At 36.3% G+C, this 27,623-nt stretch overlaps 1 protein-coding gene across 2 annotated transcripts in view; it reads right to left on the bottom strand.

The window, feature by feature from the left end:
* The window catches only part of LRBA (LPS responsive beige-like anchor protein), a 347,246-nt gene that overhangs the window by 179,912 nt on the left and 139,711 nt on the right, over window positions 1–27,623 (bottom strand). For both annotated transcript variants that reach the window (XM_072405905.1, XM_072405904.1), the window contains exon 37: window positions 4,932–5,056. In XM_072405905.1, the coding sequence (XP_072262006.1) occupies window positions 4,932–5,056 (125 nt within the window). The remainder of the gene's footprint in view (window positions 1–4,931; window positions 5,057–27,623) is intronic.

Consider the following 27,623-nt stretch of genomic DNA (forward strand, 5'->3'; position numbering starts at 1 on the left):
CAACAATGCTCCGACGTCTTTAAGATGTACTGTAAAGCTTCGTACAGACATCAGCGAATCAATGTGTTGATGCTAATGAAGATGCTGACTGTTTCAGTACTCACAACACACAAGATAAATTCCATATAATCTGTGACCCTTTGGGATACAACTGCACTAACACTAATATGCACTTGGACTTCAAGCATATAAACACAGTATAAATCCTGTTTATTATTGTTAATAATAATACTAACATTAATAATAATAATAATAATAATAATAATATTAATAAGTTCTCTGCTACATCCCTAACACGCCTTTATTTCTTACCTTCCCTTCTTGGATATTCAACAGTTTACTACAGCTGTGCAGCAGACTCCAAGTCCAGAGATGTGAGTATTCTACCTCAGTTTCTTTATTTCAACCTTAATCAGACTTGGTTCTTAGAGGAAATGCTTGTCTGTCTAATGGCCTTTAAAGAATCCATACTCCTGAACTGACCATTTTGGTTGTATCATGCAGACCTCCACAGGGTTTCAAGCTTCTCCATTGGAAACATAACATTCTGTGCTCATGCTCCAGTAGTCTTGATATTACCTTGCCCATGTTCAGACACCAAAGGCCTAATAAATCAATGATACAAGTTGCCTTAGCTGATCTTTTCACTGAAGTGACCACCCTATGTTCTCTAGAGTGGAAACCATACAGGTTAACATAATCCAGTCCCAAATGCTACCCTTCCCATCTCAAGATAAGGAATACCTCGAGGTTCCCATAACTTTTCAAGAACTGCGAAAGACAATAAACACATCTGGGTCTGGCCAATCTTCCCCTATAGAATCTTTTTGGATTTTTTTGGCCCCTGTTTTTTGTCAGCATATACCACCCTAACTTTTGGTGGCCAGTTACCCCATTGACTTGCTCAGGGCCCATATTCCTAAGGAGGGGGGAGGACCTATCTATGTGCACCAGCTATGAACTGATCTCTGTATTAAAAGAGGACCTGAAATTGCTTACTTACTTAGAAATTCTGGCTACCCATTTGCTGTAAGGCTTAAATAAATATATATGCTACGACCAAGTGGGATTTAAATTATGCAGAGGCAAAGGATATCAATACCAGGGTTAACTACAGTTGAATGCTATTCTAATTATGGTATTACCTAAAGATGCAGAAAAGGTCTTTCATTAGGAGATGTTTACAAAAAAGTCCCAGCATTTTATAGGACTGGGGCATAGCATAATGGTCTGGATTAGATTCATCTACACTTACTCTTCTGCCATGGTCAGGATAAATAGCTATCTATTTCCCCATATTTAATGATACTTGCCAGGGGTGTCCTCTGTTCCTTCTCATCTTTTATTCTCTCCCTGGAGCCTTTACCGTGTTCTATACATGCTAACCCACACATTATGGACCACTAGAAAGTAGCAGCTTATGCGGATGACCTCCCAACCACTATCTCCAAAACTTCACATGAACTAAACATGTATGGGTGTCTTTTCTTCTTTATATGAACTACCCCAAAGCTCTGATTTTTTCTCTTTCTCTCTCTCTCTCTTTCTATGAACACTTAGTAGCAGTTAAGCCAATTATTTCTCTTTAAAATAGGCCATTTTTTTTTTTTTACCAGAGCAAACCCCACCACTCCTGATCCTATGCTTGACCCTTCTGCAATAAAACATACTAACCTGCCTTTCCACAATCTTCTTTTCATACTACACTGAGCTTTACTTTTGCAGCTTTGTGTGGGATGCAGGGACATGCTAGGTATCCTGGCATGACTATGAACTTCACGAAATGAACTTTCGTGCATCTGCATGGGAGGTATGTCATCCCTGCCTGGCCAAATAACCTGGAAAAGGAGCGGAAGAAAATCGTGGCACACAGATAAAAGTATGAACAAGTGAATTAAAAAAAAAAAAAATGTGACCAGGCAAGTAAGCTCATTTTATTGCAGAAAGGAACAATGCCTGTCCCTTTTGCAATAAATGACTTGTCTGGTCGCAATTTTTTGTTTTGATGGTTTAGTTTCGCTTTAAAGGGAAATAGGAGTCAACTGCCTGTGCTTTAAGCCAGTAATACCAAATATATTTTCTTATGATTGCTGCATATGAAGTTTTTATGCAATACTGTATGATTTAAAGCACGTGTTTTATATTTATTTTTCAAGCTGCTCCAATGCATGAAAAAACTCTCTCTTACAAATAATGAAAAACAGCATAGGAGCCATTTAGTAATATTTTACTTTCCAAACAGACAGTACTTCAAGCACTTTGATAGAGATTTTTAGCAGGAAAATTTAATATCAATAGAGAACCAGGCATAGGTATATAACTTTCTACAGTGTACCTATATATCACAGAATATGTGATGACAATAAAGAAGATATAGAATTCATCTTCCAAGGCAGAGCAGTTCCTGTCAAAAGTGAGTGACTTACTGTACATCATCTTTGTAAATTCTACATCTATGACATTCTATTTACTTGGTACAAATTCATAAAAACAAACAAAAAAACATTCATAAGGATTTTAACTAATATACATGTTTCCTTTTTTTTTTTTTTGTAGAAGTGTGTAAGTGATATAAAGAAGGGTATATTTAACTCTTCTTTAGCCCACAATGCAGTTGCAATAGCTTGAATAAAAACAGAGATAAAAAACTGGTTCACACATGTGTACAACCCATGCTGACCATCAACTAATGTTCATTACCACAATCTCACTAAACTGAGAAAACCTATAAACAAAATATAACAGAAAAATAAAAATAGATGTTAAGTACATCTACAGGTCTATATATTAAAATACTCACTATGTGGTGATATTATGTACAACATGGTACAAAGGATATATCTTCAGTGGAAATAAAAACACAAAAGAGACACTGACCTTAAATAAAATGTGCACTAAATGTTAAAGCAGAAAAAGTGACTTTTTATACACAGGTGGATGTGGTTTTTGAACATAATAAAATAATTGTCTAAATTTATTACAATAAGTATGAAAACCACAGGAATTAAAATGCTTAGCCACTGGACCCACTATGTGTAAACAATGTGAAATATATTTTAAAGCTATCAATCACCTCTGTATTTCATTACTATCAAGAGTTCTCCTCAAGCAGCATTTAGTGCTTAACCTCCCTAGCGGTCTGAATAATGGGGATTTTTAAATGTAAAAGCGGTACATTTTAAAATCCTCAATATTTAAAATTTCCTGTCTGGTTCTGCCTACCTGCCCCACGGTCCCATCTTCTAGGCTAAGAATGGCGAGTAGATGCCTAGCCGGCATCTGCTTCATCTGGCCTCTCGTCCCAAACGTTCACACGCTGGGGACACAGATGCCGGATGGCATCTGTGTAGCCTGGTGGTGCCCGGCCGGCATCGCCAGGGAAAGCAGGTGCTGGGCATCGCTGGAGGATGCCTGGTGATTGCTGGAGGACACTGTTGGAACGTGGGAACCAGGTAGGGCTTAGTACACTCCTTGGCCACCTCGAATGTGGCTACATTCTACCGCTTTGGTAGTCGAAAATCCACCCCGAGCCACACTCGGTAATACCACCAGGGAAGTTAAATAAAATAAAACTGTTCCCCTAAATATCTGTAATTGTTAAAGATCAATGAAAGGTAACAGGTAAAAGAATAACAGTGAACTCCTAATACCAAGCAGCAAACACTGCAACCAGAATCTACAGAGCTTCATGGAGGATTTGAGAATTTTCTGAATCGTGCTTTACTACTTCACATGGGTAGCTCAGTGTACAGTATTGGCATTATCCTATGATGTTCAGACAGGAATGCAACATGGGTAGTATGGTGGCTCAGAGGTTCGTGCTCTGGCCTTTGCAGTGAAAGGTTCCAGGTTTGAATCTCGGCCAGAACACTATCTGCACTATGGAATTTGCAGGTTCTCCCAGTGTCTGCGTGGGTTTCCTCCAGGTACTCCAGTTTCCTCCCACATCCCTAAAAACATGCAGTTAAGGTTAATTGGCTACCCCCCCAAAAAAAATTAGACTGTATTAAAAACATATGACTGATGATATGAGGTTGGGACATTAGAGTGTGAGCCCCTATGAAGGACTGCTAGTGACATGACTATGGACTTTTTACAGCGCTGCATAATATGATGGAACTATATAAATACTGTGTAATAATGATAATAATAAAAATGTAAGTATAATGCATTAAATACACTCATCTCTGTGTTGTCCTGATATATGGAACCATAAAAAACCTGCAGAGACTGGTACCCTAGGTGAGTAGTTCTAGTTCTAAATCACTATATAGACTACTATTGCATACTTTTTACTATGCAAAAGATTTGCATATTCATTTGCATATACATTCCTATCTGCTACTATATGTACAGTATACAGAGCAGAAGATGTTGACTGAGGCTGGAGACAGAGAGGTGACATAAAAATTTGCATTAATAAATTAGGAAATAAATATAAAACAGCCTGGCCATTTATTGTGGCATAAATGAGTGAATTTTGAGAACACAAAACTTTTGATAGGTAAGACAACATATATACAACTGCGTGAAAAACAGTTTCCCTTCAGGTTAACATACAACCTGAGCCTAATCTCTGACTTTATCCCCTAAACCCTATCACTTAGTCCAATTCCTGTAAATCTAATCAAATCAATCCTTTAAGGTGCACACTTACAATACTAACCCCAAAAATATGGATTTTAGTTCCTAGGGATGATGATCTTTTTTGTAAAGCCATGGTTTATGCAGTTTTTTTCCGTCCCAGATTTGTAAAAGGCTAAATAGGCACCAGTTGTACATTTGTGTGTATATATGTAAATATACAAATACATAGATTAATAACAGATGAATAGATAAAAAAGAAAGAAAAACCAACGTACATAGATATGGAACACAAACACCATTTAGGGCATTAGCACGATAAGAGGATGCATCTATAGGATACATACCATGATCTATGGCAGCTTTAAGTGTCGCTTCAGGATGTGTTGAACCAAGGGGGTTTCGCACAAATCGTCGACGGCGCCTTAAGTCATCCTCCCAGTAGTCAAGGCGCCAGAATTCCCGGGGACGACTACAACAAAACACAGGGAGCACACATGTTAACCATTACCAACCAGCATGGTAGCAGTGAAATTTTGTAGAAAGCTTTTCTTCCCCTTTTTCCCTGTAAAAACTGTCAGCATTCAATAATTTAAGTGATTTTATACTAACCAGCAAACACAATATTACTGTAAGCTCTTGAACACTGCTGTGTAAATTATGGTTCCTAAGTGAAGACCAACTACTGTATATAAGAAGATAAGGACCATAAATTATCAATGCACAAAATGTATTTTAAAATTGTCTGTTTGGTATGCTTTGCCTAATCCTGAATCAAGTCAAATTATTATTCTTAAGTATATCTAAGCCCTGTATTTATTTTTTTTAGATAGGGGTAAATAACCTGGCCCTACTCTATCAGGTTTTATGGTTTATGTTCCACTGTGGTGATTTTCCCTCACTTAGTCTATCTTCAGATTAGCCGTTAAAAACTGCAACATTTACTGTCCACAACGCCAAATAGTTGCCAACGGACAGGTGTTTGCGTGTGGTTGAAAGCAGTTTGGGTAGTTCGCTTCTCTTGGATTTAGTGTTTGAAAAAAATCTGCAACAATACTGCAGCAAGTGCCTAAAAAAGGAGAATGAATGAACCCATTCATTCGATGTTAACCTTTTTAGGATGCAGCTAAATGGAAATAACTACAGTGGTAATTCTTGTAAAAGACAATTGTCACTGAAAGAATTCTCATTTAAAAACATGAAAGATATAGACAGAAATTAGAATATGAGTTTCCACATGGCAACACAGTGTAAGAAAAGCCTCAAAAAGTAACCAGCCAACCAAATGTTTGTAAAATTTTGGCCACACATTTTCATAATTTTGATGGAGCTGGTGATAACCATTCTCAGCCACTTGACACTTCTCTACAGTCAAAAGACTGAAAAAAAAAAAGAAAAAAAAGGAATGAAAAAAAAAAAAAAAACCTCACTCACAATTTCAGTGGGCAGTATCTATTGCTAGCTTGCATTCAGACCCCACTTTGAGTAGTACAGTAATGTTACTAATAGAATGCACAATACTTAGCCAATGCTCGATCTTGAATTTATTAACATTTTAATGTTTGTAGAAATCAGACACTTTTAGCAATATTTAATCCTTGGCTATGCCAGGCTCTGGTTCTTCTCCCAGAACAGCTATGTCACCTATCTTGGTGTGTGGCTCCAATCTCAGCTGTTTGTTGTCTTATACATAAACAGGAGCACAAACAGGCAGAAGGCAATGAAGCATGCAGTATTTGTGCACTAGTATTGTTATAAGAGGTACAAACAGACTGTGTATAAGTGATCGATCCCTTGTTATTTTAACCTTGGACACCCAAGTCCCACTGCAGTTCTATGTGAATCATGTTCTAGCTCAAAAACAGCTTCCATGTCTAAAGGAGGGGGGGTTGGGGCAGAATAGTTCTTGTTAAATGTAATACCTCCAAACTTTTTGAATTCATGCTACAGCCTGTCCTACATTTCAAGAAAAAGTAACACAAAGCTGAAGACCAAATTTAATTTAATAATCGCTGTAAGCAGATTTGTCTAATTTCCTGATTTTTAAGAATTGGTTAGTTCCAGGGCAAGTAGGTCACTTGCAGTAAAGCCAACAGGATTACAGAAAAGTTGTGGTGAGTTCAAAATGTTTATTCCATTGCTGACCTTCTATAAACACCAATTGCCTGGCTGACTCTAATGTAAATATTTTTCAAGTCAATGAGCAACTTTAGCTGCCATATAATCTCTTTTCTTACATTTTAAAACAGCTTGAAAGGAAAGTCAGTGATAATGGCTGCTTTCACACAAGGATTCAGAAAGGTATTTAGCTTTTTGACAGCTTTTCTTTAACCACTATACTGACTGGCTATCCTAATCAATGCTTACACTGATTGCATTGCTGATGGATTTTAGGTCTTATAAGCCCTATCTCTGCTATTAGTTTTTGCACTTTCTGTACGTAAATGATAAGAGTTTGGAATGAGAAATAGTGATGCACTAGGTACAAAAACATAATTAATGGTCCTCCAGATCTATTTTTCTAAAGACAATTTTTACCCTTTCTGTCATAAAAGTCTTTTTAGGAATGTCCTTGAGAAGTACAATTTCACTTTTTCGTCTAAGGAATTTCTCTTCTTGGTAGGAAGGTGAAATGAACAGTAAATACATCATTGTAAAATGAACTGCTGACACTGTGATCAACTTCCCTGCACACTAGTGGCATGCGCTCCGATTTCAGGCTCATTTCAGCCCCAGCAGGGCATCTCTCCTAGAGACTGCATTTATAAAACCGAATAGGGAAAAGCTATTATAAATATAGGATAGCATTACCTATATTAATCAAAGTCTGTCCTCTTTCATCATTTTTCTTCCTAATTTGTGCTTTTGCCTTACAAGGTCAGTAAATCATGCTGAGCACCATTTGCCTCGAAAGTGTTAACTTTAATGAAAATCTTGCTTGTGTACATTCGATATGATAATAAAATATTACTCTGTTTAAATGTGCAGGAATTTAATTAAAATCATCTTTTAAAATATTCATAACCTTTAGCCTCTAGGGTATCAAAATCATATATGCTGTGCTTTTCCATTTAAGGTTTTTAAACAGAGAACACACTATATATTCTATCTGTTTTTCTAACCACAGCACCAGGGAGCTGTGTTCTGCAGATCTAACCATCTGGGTAAGAAAACATTTACCCTTGTGCACACACCTCTGGCATAGTCATTTCATTTAGAACCCAGCAAAAGTTTGATCTTATGGCTGTACACAGGTTTGAAACATGCACTGGCTACATAAGGCTATAAAAAAGAGCACAATGATATTTTACCGGTCTATAAATAATATATTAGTAAAGCAGGCTGGGTGCAATGCTTAAAAGTTGAACAGTGAAGTTTAAAAAATAATCAGATTAAGAGGACATTATGCTGATCGGTTATTTTTCACATTGTGGGCACAAATTAAAGTTTATACACAACCCCTAGGTGCCTGGAATTAGTAGCTCTGCTCTCTGCACCAACCAGAACAAAGTGGTTAAAATGGGTTACGTTTTGCCTCAAAGACAACAGTGGCTGCCAAAAAAAGTACAAAAAAATTTGTGATTACAAGAAATGGCATAGAACACCCTGAGCTATAGCAAGCAATTGTTGGAAAACATTGGTGCGCTCCTAGCAAAAATCTGACGGATGTCCATTTCATCCTTTGCCCTTTTACCACAATAAAGCAAGACAAGAACCAAGAATATGGTCAAAAAATTGGTTATGTGGTACTGAAAAAGTGGGGTGTAGCCACACAACAAAGACCATGAAAAAGCACCTAAATGTGCAAAGCCTATTAGAACCTATTACCACATTGCTTGTAAACATAAAATGTGCAATAACTACTGTACCACAAGAAAAGACTTCTAAACACATTAACAAACAGATAATCAAAACTTCAGAACAATTAACTTTTAAAAACTGAAAATTCATTGCATATTCTTTCTGCATACAAAATTTAGACATGAAACTTTAAGACTACCCTAAAGCAGACCTAAACCTAAATGTTTACTTTACGTAAAAGTGTAGACAACCCTTTTATATAAAGTAAAAATTGTCATTTTTTTCATTTAAAAAAAAAAAAAAAAAAAAAAAAAAATGGTAATGCCATTACCCTTATTTGTCTTGATCACTGCAGTACCAAACTTGATCCAGGAAACCCCTGGAGGGATCGACAGATCTTCAAAGGTAAAGGTGAGTGAGGGTTTTTTTCCCGCAGTTTACTTCCACTTTCAGATGGATTAACAGGGATTCCACAATCCCCCCCTTTCCCTTTACATTTTATGCTTGAGCAAAAAAATTTACACAGTTTTTATCCTTTTTGCATCTCTAGTTCCCTAGTGCATGACATGTCTCAGGGTAGGTTTCCAGATAGTGAAAAGAGAAAGATCTACAAAACACCAGGTATTATTTTTACGATTTTTAAGATACATCTTTAAATATGGAAAATGACCAGGCAAAACATTAGAATAAACCTGAGATTTTAGGTATTAGGTTTACATATAGTTTAGGGCTACAAAGAAAAGGAGGTAAATTAAAACCTAAAATTAGAGTTTTTGTTTTTCAGATATGCAAAACCACTAAATATCATAAAAACGCCAAAAGAGAATCTGGTCTAGGTTACTACCAAATGTAATGAGGAATTTTTTATATTCTAAAAAAATGTAAAAAGTAACCAATATAAATAAAGAAAACAGACTAACTCTCAAAACAGCAGCTGTAAAATGATCAGGTCCACTGTGAAGCTCGATTAATAACGGAAATGTTCCAATTAGTGATTAGAAAAAGTGGAGCCCAGCTGGCTATGTGTGCTTCTATGATAGTCTGAATAGACTGCCAGGGCACTTCATCATTCTGCCTTCTTACGTTTATCTGTTAAAATTACTATCAAATATCAGGCAGGCTGCAGTTGTGAATCACACACTGCTCCAGGTCTATAGGGAATGATACAATGAGGGCCTATTCATCAGAATGGCAATCGGCACAAGTAATTAGTTCCCAAGACTGGGATCTCCTGCAAGGCTTATTTTAGCTAGAGACACAAACATATGACAATGAAAAGCTAATGAAACCTGCTAAAATATGTTAACCTTCCACCATCATCAATTCTTCGCCTTCCTGTGTTAGGCAAAGATAGTAAAATATTCATATATTTAGCCAACAAGAGGCAAAATAAAAAAACCTGAAAAGAGTTTGTGGGCAACCACTGCTTATATATATATATATATATACATATATATACACACACACACAAGAATAAAATCAAAGGAGAAGATTATCAAAATATGGTTTTCCTGGAGAAATAATCAAACTTCCCACAAAGTCTGTGTTGAAGATGAACTACATGAAACACAAAAATATTGTTCATTTGTAGGTGTCTGTGTTTTTATGCCTGCTGTAAAATATTTATCCTAACGTCTTTTAGTGTTCTGCATGTCTTTACTGTGCTTTACAATAAGTTCATTACCTAGTTTAAAACATGACTCATTGGCACCCCAGTCCAACAACCCCACACTATTGCAGTAGACCAGATGAACCAGTTTACATAAAAATACCATACATTAGAGAAAAATACCAATACAAAGAGAACCTGTTATGATGTAATTTCCCACATTACTGAATTGTAAATTTCAATACTGAAATTTGTTAATTTTCAATAGAAGGGCCGGCGCCAAGATACACTGGTCATAGCCATTGTGCTCCAAAGAACGCAGCCTCTGCTCCCTCCGCAAATAAGAAATACAGCAAAGAATACAGTCTTTAGTCGGGGGAATAGTCTGCTGATTATATGCTTCCCTGCTTGGATTAAAAAAATCAAAATCATTTTACCACAAAAAAACACTTTTCAACATAAATACCTGTTCAATATTGAAAGAAAAAAGCTGTTCATAGCCTCCGGTCCCTGCCATGGGTGGATAGGTCGTTGGTACGACCGGTCCGCCCTCTACTTCCACTTACAGTGGATTTATTACATAATTGGGATATCCTTCTCAGAGCAGGCAAATTGTCCTCAAATCCGGGACCCATGACTCTGCTGTTTGATAATCCAGCATTCCCCCCGGCTATGCGAACTTCCACATTTTTATCGTGGTCTGCATCTGAAAGCCGTTATCTTAGGAGTATATTACATAACGGACGGGTCCCCCTACTGGCCTCCCTGGATCTCCCAAACAGGAGCAAGCTGCTTTCATGGCTTTCACACAGGCAACTGTCATCTTTTGTAGCTTCATTCTCTGACTTATCAGTTTTTTATAGAAGCTTAACAGCTTTTGAGCAGTTGGTTGGCTCTTCTGACCGCCCCTCTCATGTTGTGTCCAGGTTGTACGAGCTACTTGCTCAGGACTCGGAGCCCTCGGCACCTCTATATATTAGATATTGGGAGAGGGAATTGACTGGACATATAGCTGCGGACGATTGGGAAAAATCATTCACCCTAACGCATAGGTTGGCCTTAACCTGTAAAGCTCAAGAGGTCAATTATAAAATTCTATCCAGGTGGTATTATTGCCCAGTAGACCTCCATAGAATCTCCCCTACACAATCTGATCATTGTTGGCGATGTCATCTACATAAGGGGACTATGCTTCATATATGGTGGGAATGTCCGCCTATATATCGATTTTGGGACACAATTATTCAGGTGTATAATGACAGCACTGGGTCCACCATAACCAATACTCCCAATATAGTTCTTTTATCTATGGTTCCGGGTTCGCTCAAAACCATCAAAAGTGGGGTCCTACGTCATTTTCTTACGGCAGCAATGGCCACTATCCCGAGATTATGGAAGCAATCTGGTGCCCCGTCTATAGCCAATTGGGTCTCCGAACTTGAAAAAATCCGCCATATGGAAATGTTGGTCGCAGAGGATGATGATAGAATGGACCAATTTAGAATTACCTGGTCCATTTGGGACTGGTTTAAGGACTCTTCCCGATTCTGCACTTATCTTACTTAATGTCTAGGCTTACAGGCTGGATTCCAAACCCGGTATTGAGGGTCAATATATACCTCCTATATCTTTGTACCGCTTGGCATCCCCCCCTCCCATCCCCCCCTTCCCCCCTGGGCTGATTTGTTATATGTATCTGTCTGTGTTGTTATTTTATCTGTTGTTTATGACTATTGGTTTACACCCTATGCCATACGCTTCCGATAGCAGATATATAGCTGTTTTTGCACAGGTTTAACATGTGCTATTTGATCCCTTTAGAACTGTTATGTTTCTCTGTTTTATTTATTTTTTATTTATTTTTCTTTGGGTATATGCAGCCTTTTGGTATTGTATGTCTGTTAATTAGAAGCCTACCATGTTATGTTTGTTATGGTGTGTGTGTTATATAGTTGATGGTAAATGTGTTATGTTTACCTGTTACCCTTTTTTTTTTATCTGAAAACTTAATAAAACTGATTTAAACAAAAAAGCTGTTCATTATTGTAGAGAGTAAAGATTCTTGTTTTCATCATTTGTCTGAAATAAGCCAGGTATGCCTATTGAACAAGCTTAAACTATTATCCAATACTAAAAAGTATACACCATTCCCTTTTAAACACACAAAAAACAAGGTACACTCTGAAAAAGCTTATAAGAATAAAATGTAACAGTAATGGCTTTTTCTGATATTGCCGAAACTTTGATGGCACTCTTATTTCAATGTCTGCATTTTTCTTCTTTTCTGACAAAGACAAATGATTGCCATCAATCAAGATCCAATCGGGTACACGGAGAGCCATGCAAATGTATCACTCTTCACTCGTTTGCCTGCTATTTGTGCAGCCTTTGCTACATATTATTTTACAGAATGATCAAAAAAAAGCGGTCATAACAGATCATTCACACCCACTGTAAAATTAACTTTCATGAATAATGAACGGTTCAAGTCGCAGATAATGTATATGTTCCACAGGAAATGCAGCAAACACTTCATTTTCTCACTGGAAGATTATGTAAATGATACTATATGACCTTTATCATTCCAAACAGGACATGCAAAATGCATATTATTTCATACATCATTGCAAAGCTAGTCACTTTCTTATGGAGAAACAGTCATTTATAATGTCCTGGGTGAAGTGCAGAGACTGCTGGAAAATGATTTCTGCCTCTCATTCTCCCAAATGTTCCCATTTCAGTCAGTACATACGCACAGATATCTGAAATTGTTTGCTTGTATTATAAAGTGCAAAGGTGAATAGGCATATGTGTAAACCAGACTTGTGCTCTGTGAGATATATAGCCTTCTAAAAGTTAAATGTATTCTTCATTGCTATATAATTCATGTAAAATGTGAATTTTAGAAAAAGGAACTTGGAATTTTAGGAATACAACAACAAATAAAAACTGTTTGAAATATTATATAGCCAAATGTGAATTGATAGGATGATTAACAATGGTAAATTAAACAATTTACAAGTAAAGAATCATACAAATAAGAATTCAAAACAAAAATACAAATTGAAAAAGAAACAAAAAGAAAAGACAATGTTTAACAATACATAATGGCATTTGCAAGAATTCAAGTAAGGACCTGACAAAGGTACTGGAATTATTCTTACATTCTTTAACAGAATTACAATTAAACATTTCAGAAATAAATGCAAAAAAGGATATCATTAAATACAAAAAAGGATATCATTAAATACTCTATCATGACTTGGATGGGACCCCAGGGGCACCTATAATCAGAAGAATCCAAAAACATTTTTCCAGTAGAACCAGGTAGAGTTAAATCCCTGCCAAGTATCATCAATACTTTCAGTTAAATCATCATATTTTCAATAACACGTTGTAGCCATTAGCCAATAGACAAGAACAGCAAAGACTTGCAGTAAACAGGAAAACCTGCTCTAGCTACCACAACTAAATGTTTTTTTTCTTTAAGGAAAAAAAGGGAGGGTCTTCTGGAACCAGAGTTTTTTTACCATCTGAACAGTATTTTATACCTAGGCCCTGGGACCTACTACTGAGTAAGAAAGCAGAAGTATCCTCTGTCTTTGGTACAAAGAGATAGTACAGTTTAGCAACACCTTCCAGTGAATAATAAAAGGAGATAATAATTCCAATAGTGGAGTGTTGGGGGATGAGTACGGGTAGTCCCCGGGTTAACATACGAGATAGGGACAGTAGGTTTGTTCTTCAGTTGAATTTGTATGCAAGTCGGAACAGGTACATTTTTTTAATAAATGCAATTAAGGACAAAAGGTTTGTCTCAACATATTAGGCAGTGTGGTGTCAGTTATTGTAAAAAATCCTCACTGTGAGTTAATCACAAACAAAGCAAGGGAAAACAAAAAACTCCATGGAGCCTAGACATTCATCAACATCTGGAGCAAGCTATGCTTTGATATGGAAAAAGAAACAACTGCAGAGTTTGCCTTGGTCATTAAAGAGTTACAAAAGGTTGCAGAAGAGCTCAGTCCTTAAGATCACCTACAATCTCAGCTGTGTTTAGCAAAAGATTTCTTCTGCAAACCACCCCCTTCCCCAATCAAGCCTCTGTCCTGCACACAAGTAAGCAGGGAAGCCCCGTTCGTATCTAGAAGACGTCGATATGTTGGATGTCCTTAACTCAGAGACTACCAGTACAGTTATGTCAGCATGAGGCAGGAGATACCCCAAAGCATGTGAAAACATAACTCTTGCTGTGTATTTAATTATTACAAGATGCTCCATGAAAACAGTCCAAGTGAGACAACGCACAACCTTAGGACCCTTCATCTGAGGAGCTGCATTGTACATTTACTGTACATTGTGAAATACATGGAGTGCCCCCCTAACAAACCTAACCAAAGTGTAGAATACACAATTGCACGTACACACTGCAATGCTTCTCGTCCAATAATCGGCTCAGGGCCAATATCAGACGAGAATCTGGCGTATGTAAAGAGCCAGCCATCAATAGCCAGCTATTCTGCTGTAACAATAGAGAGGCTCTACAAACATTGTAGCTAAATAGAGGGAGGAATTCTGGATCCTCCACGCCTGACACAAAAGAGGGGTTACCCAAAATGGGAAACATCGGGGATGGGGACGGTGAGAGTGTGGGAAGAGCTAATGACATCATTTCCAGCTAGGTCTGATGGTAGGATTCAATTTAGTGTTCGAGAATTGAAAGGAAGAGAGACAGGTAACTATAAGAAAATGAACATGGCAGAAATGGTATTCAATAGAAACCCACTGTTTAGATCCAAAATGATAACACCAATCTACCACTCCAGCCAGGTGTTCACTGAACATCTGTCACTAGAAATGATCACAAAAAATTCAACTGACAATTATTTGACCTCTGTCTAATGTCTATGTGGCTTTAGTTCGGGCAGAGAGGAGTTAAAAAGAAGATCCAGCATCCTATGCTAGAAACTACTTTTTTCCCCATCTCCAGTTAGGGACCACTGTCCCCCACTCCCTGTTGAGCACTATTGTTCCTCAGCACAAACGGATATTATAGTTCTCCTGCATCCCTGTTGGGCAAGCTTGTTGCCCAACAGGGCAACAAGGTTGCCCATACTATATGAATAAGAGATATAAAAATAAGAAAAAAAGAAATCCAAGCAAGCTGAACCACCAATTGGTTTCATGCATGTGTTGGGAATATGGATAATGTGACCTGTGCACACAAACATTTGCTTTGTCTATCTGCCAAACGTATACCGCACATCTCTGTAACCTGGAGTGAGATTTTAAGGTATAAATGCAATGAGGCGAAGGAAGAATGAAGACATGTTACATAACTAGTTGGTGAAAATGTTTTTATAATCATTTTGTAGCTATAATTAGCAAACCATGTATGAACATTCCTATATTCTCTATACTGATATCAGAAAACACTTTTTAATAACTCATGTAATAATGATAAAAAAAAAGTATTAAAACATAAATTTACATGATAGGGGACTTTCTCTGTGGTCTTTTGATTGTAACTTTAAAGTGACCTGCAGCTACTGTGCTAAGTAAGGCTTTGTTCTTCGATGTGGTGAGCAGCATCATGGCACTGATTCAAGTAAACTCTGCAAGGTTACAAGGTCACTATAAAAAGCTGAATCATTTATCATATCAGAGCAATCACTTTGATAGCAGCCAGTTAAGTGAGGTATTAGCCAGACCTTGTCTTTCATTAAGAAAAGGTTAATATGAATGTTTACTTAGTAATACAGTAGAAGGTATGTGCTACATAAACTACATTCATTTCCAGAAATCCAGGCTGACAGGCTATTTCACAGGACACTAAAGTAAACATCTCTTCTTGGTAACAGTATTAGAAAGAAATAAGACACTGCTATTTACCCGTGGTGATCCAACATATTTCAATTTACAAACACATGGCTCACTGTATCATTGTTAGACTGGATGTTATTAATCAAATTAATAAGTTCAGTAATGTGGGTCCACCATGGGCTAGAATTATAAAATACAAAGTAGAAAACACTTTTACAGGACACAGTCTGCAATTTGAATATATTTTGAAAATCTAATAACCACAAACCTGTGATTATCTATTTAAAACATGTGCTTTTTTCCCTAGTTTCATTTCAGGTGTTTTTAACTGCATTACATTTTAATTTAATTGTTTTTCCATATCCAGCTACAGTGTTACATATAGCTAAGAAAAAATTGTGTAACACCAGTGTTATGTATGATAACATACCAATGTTATTAGTCTGCAATCAACTAACCCAAACATTACTATACATGGACAAGACAGTTCAATCTTTCAAAGCTTTTTGATATAATAAAATATTCATCTACAGGTCACGGTCATGACACATGTTTACCTGTATTTTTCCTGGGTTTCCAATGGCTACCTGCCATGAACATCAATGCATTTATAAACCAATGTTTAATACTCTAGAATAGGATAGGCACTCTAGAATAGGCAAGTAAAATTGTTTTCAGCCACCACTGTGATTTGGGAAAATTTGATACAAAATGTAGACAAATCTCAGACCTGAATCAAACTTTTGCTCAAAGATTTAGATTGGCCCAGCACCTAGACAATAAAGGACTTCATCCTACAGCATTACTACCCAACTACTACATCCTTTGTAGCATTTACAGCATGGATGTAGTGATCCCTGTGCTCTCTACTGATAAACAGGTTTCCAGTGATAGAATGACATTTAAAGAACTGTACCATTGCTGTACAATTAATCCAAAATACAAAAAAATCTTTTCTTCACGTTTTGAATAAAGGAGGAAAACTTAAAATACTCAGTAGATTGATATTGCTGTTCATATCTCCGTATTATATGCCCTGGTAACCGTTTTAACAGCTGGATAAAATGCAATAGGAAATATAAAATGTAAAAGTTGTCAAAGTTGAAACATAAATCTTTTCTGGTGACCACTATGAAAACGAGTTTAACATACCTCCAAGTTTCTGTTGTGTTTCCAGAAGGGAAACACCAAAGCCTAACTAAAAAAAAAACAAAACAAAAAAAAAACAACTTTTGTTTCCATTTCAAAGTCAGGAAACACTAAAAAAGCATTTGTTTGAGACACACATTAGAGCCTACTTATACATCAGTGAATCTGACATTCATTGAAACATTACCTGGTGAGAATCACTTACAGCTATTGAAACACATTAACCTGGAAGATTCAGCGACAGGGAATGCTTCAATGAATGTCAGATTCCTTGCTTTATAAATAGACCTCACACAAAAGGTTTACTGGAGACCTATGGAACTGGGCAATACTGTCAGTTACACTGCAAAAAGCATAAATACCCAAAACCTGGTTAAATTCTAGATAAAATGGGGAACGGTCAGAACACTGGTGAGATATTACAGATATCCGTCAATTCTGGGAACAACATTTTATTAGGCACGAAGTGAGGGAAAATCAGAAAATAGAGAATCAAACAAGGATAAAAAGCATTTTAATTTTTCAAACATTTTTCCTTCTGTCCTTGATGCCATTGGATTTTTCCTCACTTCCTTACCTGGGGAACATCCTTTTTTATCCAAAAGAAAGCAAAGGAGTCTCTACAATGCAACCCGACAGTAGTTCTAATCCTTTCAAACTTGGTGGAAGGCAGTCCTATTGCAAACAAATAAAATTAAACTTTCATGTTCTTCCAACTCCAAATGCAAAACTAATATGAAAAGGTAAAACATTCTGGCTGGAGATACACTTTTACCATCAGCAGAGGATCTCTGAAGCCAGTATGACAGCACTTACGAATTACCACCTAATCAAGAAGGCCTTTGTACCTGCTGCAGTATTCAACATTTATTGTTGAATTTTACATGTATTAAACATGTATTACATGTATTAAACATGTCCCTTTATTTCTTCTTAATAAACACAATGTACAACACACAGAATCTTCTGAACAGTAAAAGGTATATGTGCAACAAATCATGTTTTAGAATTATTAAGAGCCAGACAGTACCACAGAAGCAGCAAAGAAAATGTTTTAGCAAGCAATATGATACAATCCTCAAGAGGAAAACAAAAGAATAAAGATATTGCCAACGCAAAGAAAATTTGTATGAAGAAAAATGCAAATGAACTCCTAATTATCTCCAGTCTTTTAACACGCAATCCTGATTACTGGCAATTAAAATCCTCTTACATTTTTATGACAAAAGTTCAATGGAACGTTGAAAATGATATACTAATTATTGCTTCATAAATTTTATCATATGCGAAGGTCCATGATAAATTAAAGAGGATTCACTATCACCAGAACATATACTGCGCTGAAGCATTCTGACAATGAACCAAAATATAAAAAGTGTTTCATAGAAAAAAATATAAGAAATATGAACAATTCCACTTACTAAACACCAAAAATTATAAACCACACACACCTTTGTGCCTTGATGTAGTCTCAGGCATAGAACTTCTCCTTAGTCTCTCTTTATTATTTAAATTAATTAATTATTAGTTCTCTCTTTTATTTATTTAAGCTTATTTCCTTGCTTTACCATTATTTAATAACAGCCCAGATATAAGCCTATTGATTTTTCTGAAGAATCTTAAACAATCCAAGATCAGTTAAACAATCTTTGTACCCTGGCTGTCATGCAGCTTCTTTCGTTTCACTGAGAAAATAGTCACTGATAGACAACTCACATATAGCCAAGCAACCAGCATTTTCTTTAGAAGGCCAGAAAGAGCAGCCTGTTTTCTCCTTATGATGGCTTCACATTAAATTGTAGGTCAGATTTTGGTGCAATGCTACAATGTGACTTATGGTCTCCTAACGTGCAGTATGTTTTCATGTCTAGCAAAATGACCATTCTTTGATTAGAAAGATAATTATATTTTCCTGCAGTCTGAGATCCCTGTTAAAGCTGAACTCCAGGCATACACTTTTTTTTTTTAAATAGCTGTACCTTTACCTGTTCTTAGGTCTTTTTCTTTATGATGGTAAAGCTGATTTCTTTGACACAATGTTTTTCCTATGTCGCTTTCACTTAGTCAAAAGACCCCTACTGACCATCTAAAGGACTATTTCTCATGAATTAAGTGATCGGTCTCCTCAACATCCCTAAGCAGTTTACAGTTTGCAAACTTTACATGTGTGCAGTTTCTGGAGATTTTTCCCACTTAGCTTGAAATAGTTTAACCCTGTTTTTTCTATTCTCTCTGCCCTTCCACAAGTGTTCAGCAGCCTGATGCTACTAGCTGATCTTTGGTAGCTAAATCTGCTATTTTGTGCATTGCAGCACAAACAAGAAACAAGAACAAAAAAAACAGACAACTCACATGTAGCAGTGGGACAGGCATGTATGTTCCGTCTAATTCAAACAGTTCCCACTTGTACATGAGATTGAGCAGTGCTGGCAGTGTTAAAAAGAATGCATACCCTAATTGGCTGGAATATTACTGCAGTGATGACAACAAAGTTCTATGATACCCACATAGCCATCCACGACTGTGTCCACAAGTTATGTTCCCTGCTGTTCCCTTCCACCAGCTGATGGAAATGATTGCTTTGACCCTGTGATGACATTTCATTTACAGAGGAATAGAAAGAAAGCATTTTTGATATTTCATTAAGGTTTGCCTCAAATTAGATTAAAGCCACTATGACCTTGCAGGAATGTGACAGTAGCTCAGATGCAGTGTGGGTGAGGCCGGGAATCAAGTTGCAACCAAACCCTATGTCTGAATGATCACAGTGAATAAAGAAATGACCATCAATTGATCAAGAAGCCATTTCAATTATTCATTAGTAGATCCAATAAGCCATTGTCACCTAACATAAGGAAATGCCATGTGTACAGCCAGGGACTAAATCACTGACTGACCACCACCACCAGGCTTATTGACTAACCACACCTACAGTCAGGGAGTGGTCCCATATACAACCAGTGACCACTATCGATCAAAGGGATACCATCTCAAGACAACTACAACTAGAAAAAGACCACCCCTGCTGGAACCAAAATTTACAAGAACTACCACTAAACTACCAGTACAGTTAGGCAGACAATATGAGCTATTCATTCTAATTTTCAGTGGAAATCTAGACAGTAATTTAACGTACTTCAGGGTTTTCAGGTGGGCAAATTAATTTTAAGACAAATATTACAAGCCCTGATTTACTTACATACTTATTACTTGCAAAGAATGCTGCAAATATGAGTTTTGTTTCTGAAAGCAAAACTCTGGTCAAATATATATTTTTCAAAATATTTTTTATAATTGTTATGAATTTTAGATATTGATAAACTAGAGTGTGCTATAAATGTTGATTTTGGCTATGACAGTGAGAGAAGTGAGGGAAACTTTAAATGAACAAAAATACATTTTTTGACAGTGAAGATGTATCATAATACACCTTCGGCAAGATGAGTGATGGTAACACAGATGTATGAAAAACTCGCCTGTACCATACTTCACAAAATATCTGTTCAAAAAACTTTTTACCTGAAATACAGTTGCATGGAGAAAACAGGAGAAACAGCAAAATGACATTGCCATTGTAACAGAAATATAGTTAAGTCATCCTGAATGTAAAACTTGAAGCTACTGAGTTCTGGTTTGCTTCTAGCCCACTTTTGTAAACAGCTGTGTTTTATGTTACCATTAACTTACTTTTACTGCAAGGAGAATAGCTGGCTTCCAAAGATAAAGGAGATTTTTGGTAAATGGTGAAGGTGCAGAAATAAATGACCCACTTGGCTAGTGTGTAATTACACTGGCTGAGATTGTAACAATCTATCAAAGGGAGGAGGATGACACTGTGCTAAAGGGTTAGTCAGGGGAGATAGCCTTTGACTAACTACTGGACCTTGACGATCGATACTGCCCAGATATTGCACTCGTGAAAAACAATTGAATGTAAAAAGAGAATGTAAAAAAAAGTGTTTTATATCCCTTTACACACTGTTGAACCCCCTAGCATTGACCTCACATTGAATAATTGTGTTTTTTTTTAAACAGCTGCTGGATGTATGACATTTCAACAATACAAAAGCTATTGCAAAACAAACAGAAATTATAAAACAAGGAAAACATTTGTTGTAGATTTTATTTATATACAGAATAGATTTTGATCAAAACCATTAAAGCCATTTGTGAACATGAGACTTTATGCTCTAAAAACAACTATTTTAAAAATAACTGTCTGCTCTCATCCTTCATAAAAACAAATCAATATATTGTGAAAAAGTACAATACTGTACCACACAACATGTAAGAAGGGGTCATCCCGACTAATATAAAGTGAACCTTTGCTATATGATTATAAAAGAAGAGATTACCAAAGACATAAACTGTATACCCATTCTTGGTCAGTGATTCACAAGACATTAAATGCAGAGGATCGCCAACCAGACTGGCTGCATTTTTTAGAACCAAGTCAAGGCAGAGTTTGTAGAAGTTTGTAGTTCAAGTAATACCCAGCTTATAACTAAAACTTCTATCAAGTGATAGGTAGCTTTAGTTATTAAAAAATAAAGCTTTCAGGATTTGTATCCTGAAGTGCTACATATGCTTGTACTTTTAATAACTCGAGGTAGCCAAGGGCATCACATGAACTTTAAACTTTACACATTATTCAATGGTTGAAAAAGGTATAAGGTTCTACTGCTATTAGAACCAGACCAGAAATGGCAGCTTACATATCTCAGTATAGATATGATTATCATCTTGGGTAGTTTTACCATATCCACTTATGGGGTTTCCCTCTAATATTTCCAACATTTAAAGAACATATGTACTGAGGAAATACAGGAGCTGCCATTGCTAAACTGCTGGAATAAATGGGAGCTGCCATGCTGTCTTTGGAATAAGTACTTTTGGAGTAACAATTTCTTAAAACCAAATCAAGAGCATGGGAAAAAACGTGCAAGCAGATGGAATGCAAGTATAAACATTTAAGCCATATCTGGTCAGTGAACTGTAGGTATTATAGAGTTAATATACTATACTTTCCCAATTCTAATAATTAGGTAGTGGTTCTATAACATACAGCCCAGTCATTTAGTCTATAAATTTATATTTACATATAAATGTATTTCTTGCACTTATTACAGCAGGACAAAGACTTTCAAAAAGCAGGCCAGAGGGGCCATGAAGTTGCATGTGATTAACTCAATGCATTAATTTCATTCACAAATACAATAATTATAAAGATGGCTAGTAAAATCACTAAAAAGAAAAAGCTAAATTTAAAACTTCTCATTGCGTACTAATGTCCCTACCATAAAACAGATAATTTGGGGGTAAGCCAATTCATCTACCAGTGTGCTTTTGTTAAAAGAAAATCTATCATTATGAATTTGGAAATTAAAGGAACACAAAAGAGAAAAATAGGAAAACTTTAGAATGTGTAAACCTAGTCAGAAAAATAGGATAAGTGGCTGCACTGTGCAACAATCTTGCCAATTACAGATTTAAATTTATGTCTAATAACTATTGTAGCCTGCCAGAATAAACAATGGTATCTACTTGCCAATGCTGCCCCGCAAGCATAAAAGCATTGATGAACCAGGTATTTAAAAATATGCCTGCATTTGGTGGATACATGGTTGTACATCTATACTAAAATCTATGGGCAGCTTTGAAATTTAAAAAAAAAATGTGATAAGTACTCCATGATGAAAACACTGATGACAAATTGTAGACATCAGGGCTGCATTACTAAAGGAGTAGAACATGTTCAGTTTGCAAAATCAATGGGTAAAGTCAAAATGTACACTAGAAAGAACACCTATCATGAACAAGGGGGAGAAAATATTGTGCTCGGACATGATAAAATTACTAAAGTCAGTACAGCTTCACTGCAAAGTAAAAACTGACTTTGAATAGTACAATTTCATGTTCAAGTTAACAGTCTATATAATCCATCAGGAAATTAACTCAACTGGCTTTTTCTAACAGAACCAGCATAATGTCTGTGACGTGCTCCTGGATATGACCCAAATTTGTATTTTGAGGGCAAAGATTTCCTCCAGAAACAAAAATCAGACATAGATTCAGTACGGTCTCATAGGCAACTAAATCTGCCAGTAAGAATATATTCTGATTTTACACCAGTCTGTAGAGGCATAGGGACATAACACCAGTACATAGCAAGCTTAACTGCATTACATACTGTCCTAAAAAATGCTTGATGACTACAGAAGTGGTCAATTATATATAAGACTATCCCCTCCTACATAATACTGTACTGAAATAAATCCTTCTGACCAAGCAGAAAAATCAATAAACATCCCAACAACTTGACATTGATTAAGGTTTTTATTCACAATCACCACAAATCTTAAACACGTTGACTACCTATTGACAGTGAACCATCTATCTCATAAAATCTTGTGAGTAGGATGATCTAATTTGTGCCACAGCCTTCCTGGTCTAGCAATTATCCTGGGAATCCCATGAAATGAAATAAGACGATAGTAAAACACACATGACATGAATATATCAGTCTGACAAAACGAAAGTTACCCAGAAAAAGTTTGGAATCATTAAAGATGTTTACACTATTCCTCCATTACAGTTCTAAACAGGACCCAAAGTGAGGATGTTTTGATGAATCTCTGTACAGAGGGAGCTACCATATGGAAAGCTTTATCAGTTATATATTCCCCAGCTAGTCATACACTTGACGTCTTGTTGGTATTCTTTTTAATCTCAACAACTCTGATGTTTATACGACAAAAGGTAAATGTTATCGTAAATGATTTTCTAACTAAATTCTTTTGAATCCTGTCTGGTACAAAACACATTAATTTTCCTCTGGCTACAAAGTGGTGTGGCTTCTCTGCTTAGTGTAAAGTATTCAAGCTTCCCAGTGATGGGAATGGCTGCTGGACAAAAGAGATCCTTGAAGGGTTAAGGAAGCCATGAGAATTTACATCACAGATAATCTGTGTTTGTGAATTCCCCAGAATATTATAACACAAGACAAAGCCGTTTTGCACTGAAAAACCACCAGCTTATAAAAGAAACTACAGCACATTACTACTGACATAAACTATATAATCACATTAAAAATAGATTAGCTCCTCACTTCTTGACAGAAAGTAAAACAAATGAAACGACAATGTGAATAACACTAACTTGATCCTGTTACACTTTTTCGGAGTTGTGGGTAGCTAAAGCATAACTAGAAGAAATGGAAAAAGCATATTAAAGTTAGTTAGAAGCATGGTGTATAAATAATACTGGGGAACTGAATTTAGGAGAAGGGAAACAAATGGGGCTAATTCAAGCCCGGGTCTATAGTAGGATCAATGCCGTATTTAATGGGAATGCAGTAAGTAAACCCAAATTTTATCCTATGAACCTATAAACTAATACACTGTAGATTGAAATTAGCCTGTACAATCATTTTTGTTCTTTTTTTAAAGTCCTATACCATCTTCAGGCTAACATTTGCTGACACAAAGATTTAGGCCTTCCCACCAATAAGCTGCAAGAAATTGCATTCAATTGTTACAGAGATATATGATAGAAAAGACCACCAATGGCTGTATTTAAATACCACAGACCTTTGACCAATAACGCATTTAACTACAGTAATACCTGATAATGGAATAGTAAATCTAGAAAATCCTAGAATACTTACTTAACTGGAATTGCAAATATAATATTCTGGAATCTGTAGGATTTTCTCTTTAATCATATTTGTGCATGCCCCTGGGGAGTTTCTGCGGTGTGGCATTTGGTGACCTTGAACCAGCTATTCTACAAGCTCCATGGTTTAAAATTTCAGATAACTAAAAAGGAAACTTTACTGATTTTGGGCAAATGTTTTTTGAGTTTATAGGATTTGATTGAGGGTCTATTGCCAGGCTCCGGTGGTGTAAGATTGTGTCTGCAGCAAAGAAATGGTAAAGCAAAGCAGGTACATTGGTGTAGTATTTGTTATCATGAATGAAAACACGATGTGATGACAAGAATGGACAAGGTGAAATTCAAGTTTGCTGGATCACCTAGGTTCACCAATGAAAAAGTGTATCCACTCCAGACACTGGGAGCTTTAATTAATCAGGCATACTGTTCTCTTTAGTCCCTTTTACTCGGGCGCACCACCAAGGTGTTTGTGGGTCACAATACGGGGCACTGGACAGTTGGTATAATACAAAGGTGATGAAATGGCACATACTAAGAGGTTGGGCATTTTAAAGATAGAGCAAACAAACCATTTTTCAGTTCAACTCTATTTAAAAATAAGTGTTGATCAGCTAAAAACCTCACCACTCATAAAACATTTTTTTATTAAGAAAGAATATTATGGTAAAACAACATAAATAGAATTGCTACATCATTAAATTATGTCTCATTTAATACATACGATTATTTGCTTTGTGTTCTTTACATGATTTTCTTATACTGCTTCCCATTCATTTAATTATTTTATGCCTTGATCTCCTGCTATTGGGAGGGATTGAAATACCAGGGAAATTCATCATAAATGGGAACATGCAGTATGGGACCGGCAAAACCTGTATTAGACAGTGCCACACACTGCCTATTTTGCAAAGAGTTGAACGATATACAAATGGAGGTGAAGGAATGCCCAGTAAATTCTATGTGGGCAGATAAAACAGATCAAAGCAAGGTCCTGCTACTGCACCTGCACACCAGTATTACCTGTTGTCTCCCTGCAGCTGAACTTTTTCTCTTTAAGGATTTGCCATTCTTTGTTTCACACTGTCATTGAATATACAAGGTCATCTTAGTAGAAGAGCAAGGCTTGGATTCCTCATGTCAGAGTTGTCCCCCTTTTGACTGGTAGTCTGATAACTAGTGTGGTAACATTAGTAACATTTTTTTATTACGGTTTTGAATTATTGTAATGTTAGCCACATTTTGTGCCCTATGTTTATACTCGAGTCAAGGTATTTTTCCGTAGTTTATATATTATGCATAATATGTATCTCTATATATTTCTACTGATTTTGCAAAAACCAAAAAAATTAAATAGTTTAAACGAATTAATGCTTAAGAGGATATATTTAGGAAATACTCATTCAAGGCTACGACCAAAGTAACGCAAATGTCAATCAGGGCACGACTCTCTGGGGACAAAGCTTTTTCCACAAATGTATATATACACCTACATTAAGTGTGTGTGTGTGTGTGTGTGTGTGTGTGTGTGTTATAAACCCAAAAAATTCAAACCTGGCTGACAAACTAAAAATAATACAGGTCAACAAAAAATTAGTTTTGATAATCATCAGATACCACAGCAAACTTTTCTAAATCAGTTTTTCGAGCAGATTTTAGATCTGTTTCAGTTTTTCCCTAACACTTACAGTTCCTGAGTTATGAGTACTACCGGTATTATAGTTAACATTGTACATGCATGTATTTTGTACTAAAAGGTAAGCACCATTGAAGTGAATGTCACATCTTCAGTGTGAAGTAAAATAAGGCACACTGTGGTATAGATCTACTGAACAGTGTCAGTCAGGTACCATTGTTTCTTCAGAAATGCTTATAGTATGATTTTCTTGTGTACTCTTTGGATTGCCGCCGTACAGTACCCAGTAGTAGTCAGCCATCATACTTTCATTCCAGAAACTTTGGTAGTGGTGATCCATCAACTGAATGTCCTGGTGAAAACGTTCTTCTTGTTCGTCACTCACCATACCAATAGTTTCTGTGAAGAATTCTGTGATGTGAGTGCAAGAAATGTATTTTTAATGACATGCGACAACCCAGTTTCTGGTATGAATCAAGCAGATTCTGAACTCCTTCCTTGTATGCAGGAGACTTATGGTTGCCCAGGCAAACATCATCCTGCAAAACAGACTTGATCTGTGGCCCAATAAATATCCCTTTCTTTATTTTTGCAGTGCTTATGTCAAAAAGGTACTGAAAACCAGTGAAGTTTGATTTACCCATGGCCTTTACAAGGTTCTTCATAAAGTCTAATTGATATGGAGAGGCGGCAGAAATATTTTATGGGAATCACGATCCTTTCCAACGACAAGAATTGCAAATGTGTATGCGGCTTTAATCACTTACCTGCCTAGAAACAAAGTAATGCTTATCCTTTCTAATTTACCATGTATCCTGTAAAATGACATGCACAACCTGGATCAAGATAAATATCTTGATCCCCCCCCCCAATTACAAATGTAGCCCTCACCTTTAGCCCACCAGCTAAGCCAGAAAAAGCTATAATTTGCTACAGTATAGCTTGGTGCATGCTGGTCAGCTTGGTGTCAGAACACCAGAAATGTTAATGTGTTGTAAATGCTGTTTTAGACAGCCGGAACTTTGATTAGTTAAAATATATGATGTTTTAAACCCTTAAATTCCTGAAGTATTACTGGGAAAAATAAATAAATAAAAATAAATATATATATATTTTTATTTTTTATTTTTACAGGAAGTGGTGAAGTATTAGAGAAGCTTCACAGAGATTTTAGAATTTTAGTTCTATTATTCAGCTCAGAACATGGATGTTAATCCTCACATAACACTTCCTTATTATAGATGGTTTGTCATTCTGAGGTGTGTAGGGGGTTCTGCAGTTCTACGACTGGGGGAATTGTTAGTTTTATTAAGCCATTTCACAATATTATTACATGGGCTGATGCTGGCA

The sequence above is a fragment of the Pyxicephalus adspersus genome, chromosome 3 (assembly GCF_032062135.1).
Source record: "Pyxicephalus adspersus chromosome 3, UCB_Pads_2.0, whole genome shotgun sequence".
Taxonomy (NCBI): Eukaryota; Metazoa; Chordata; class Amphibia; order Anura; family Pyxicephalidae; genus Pyxicephalus; species Pyxicephalus adspersus.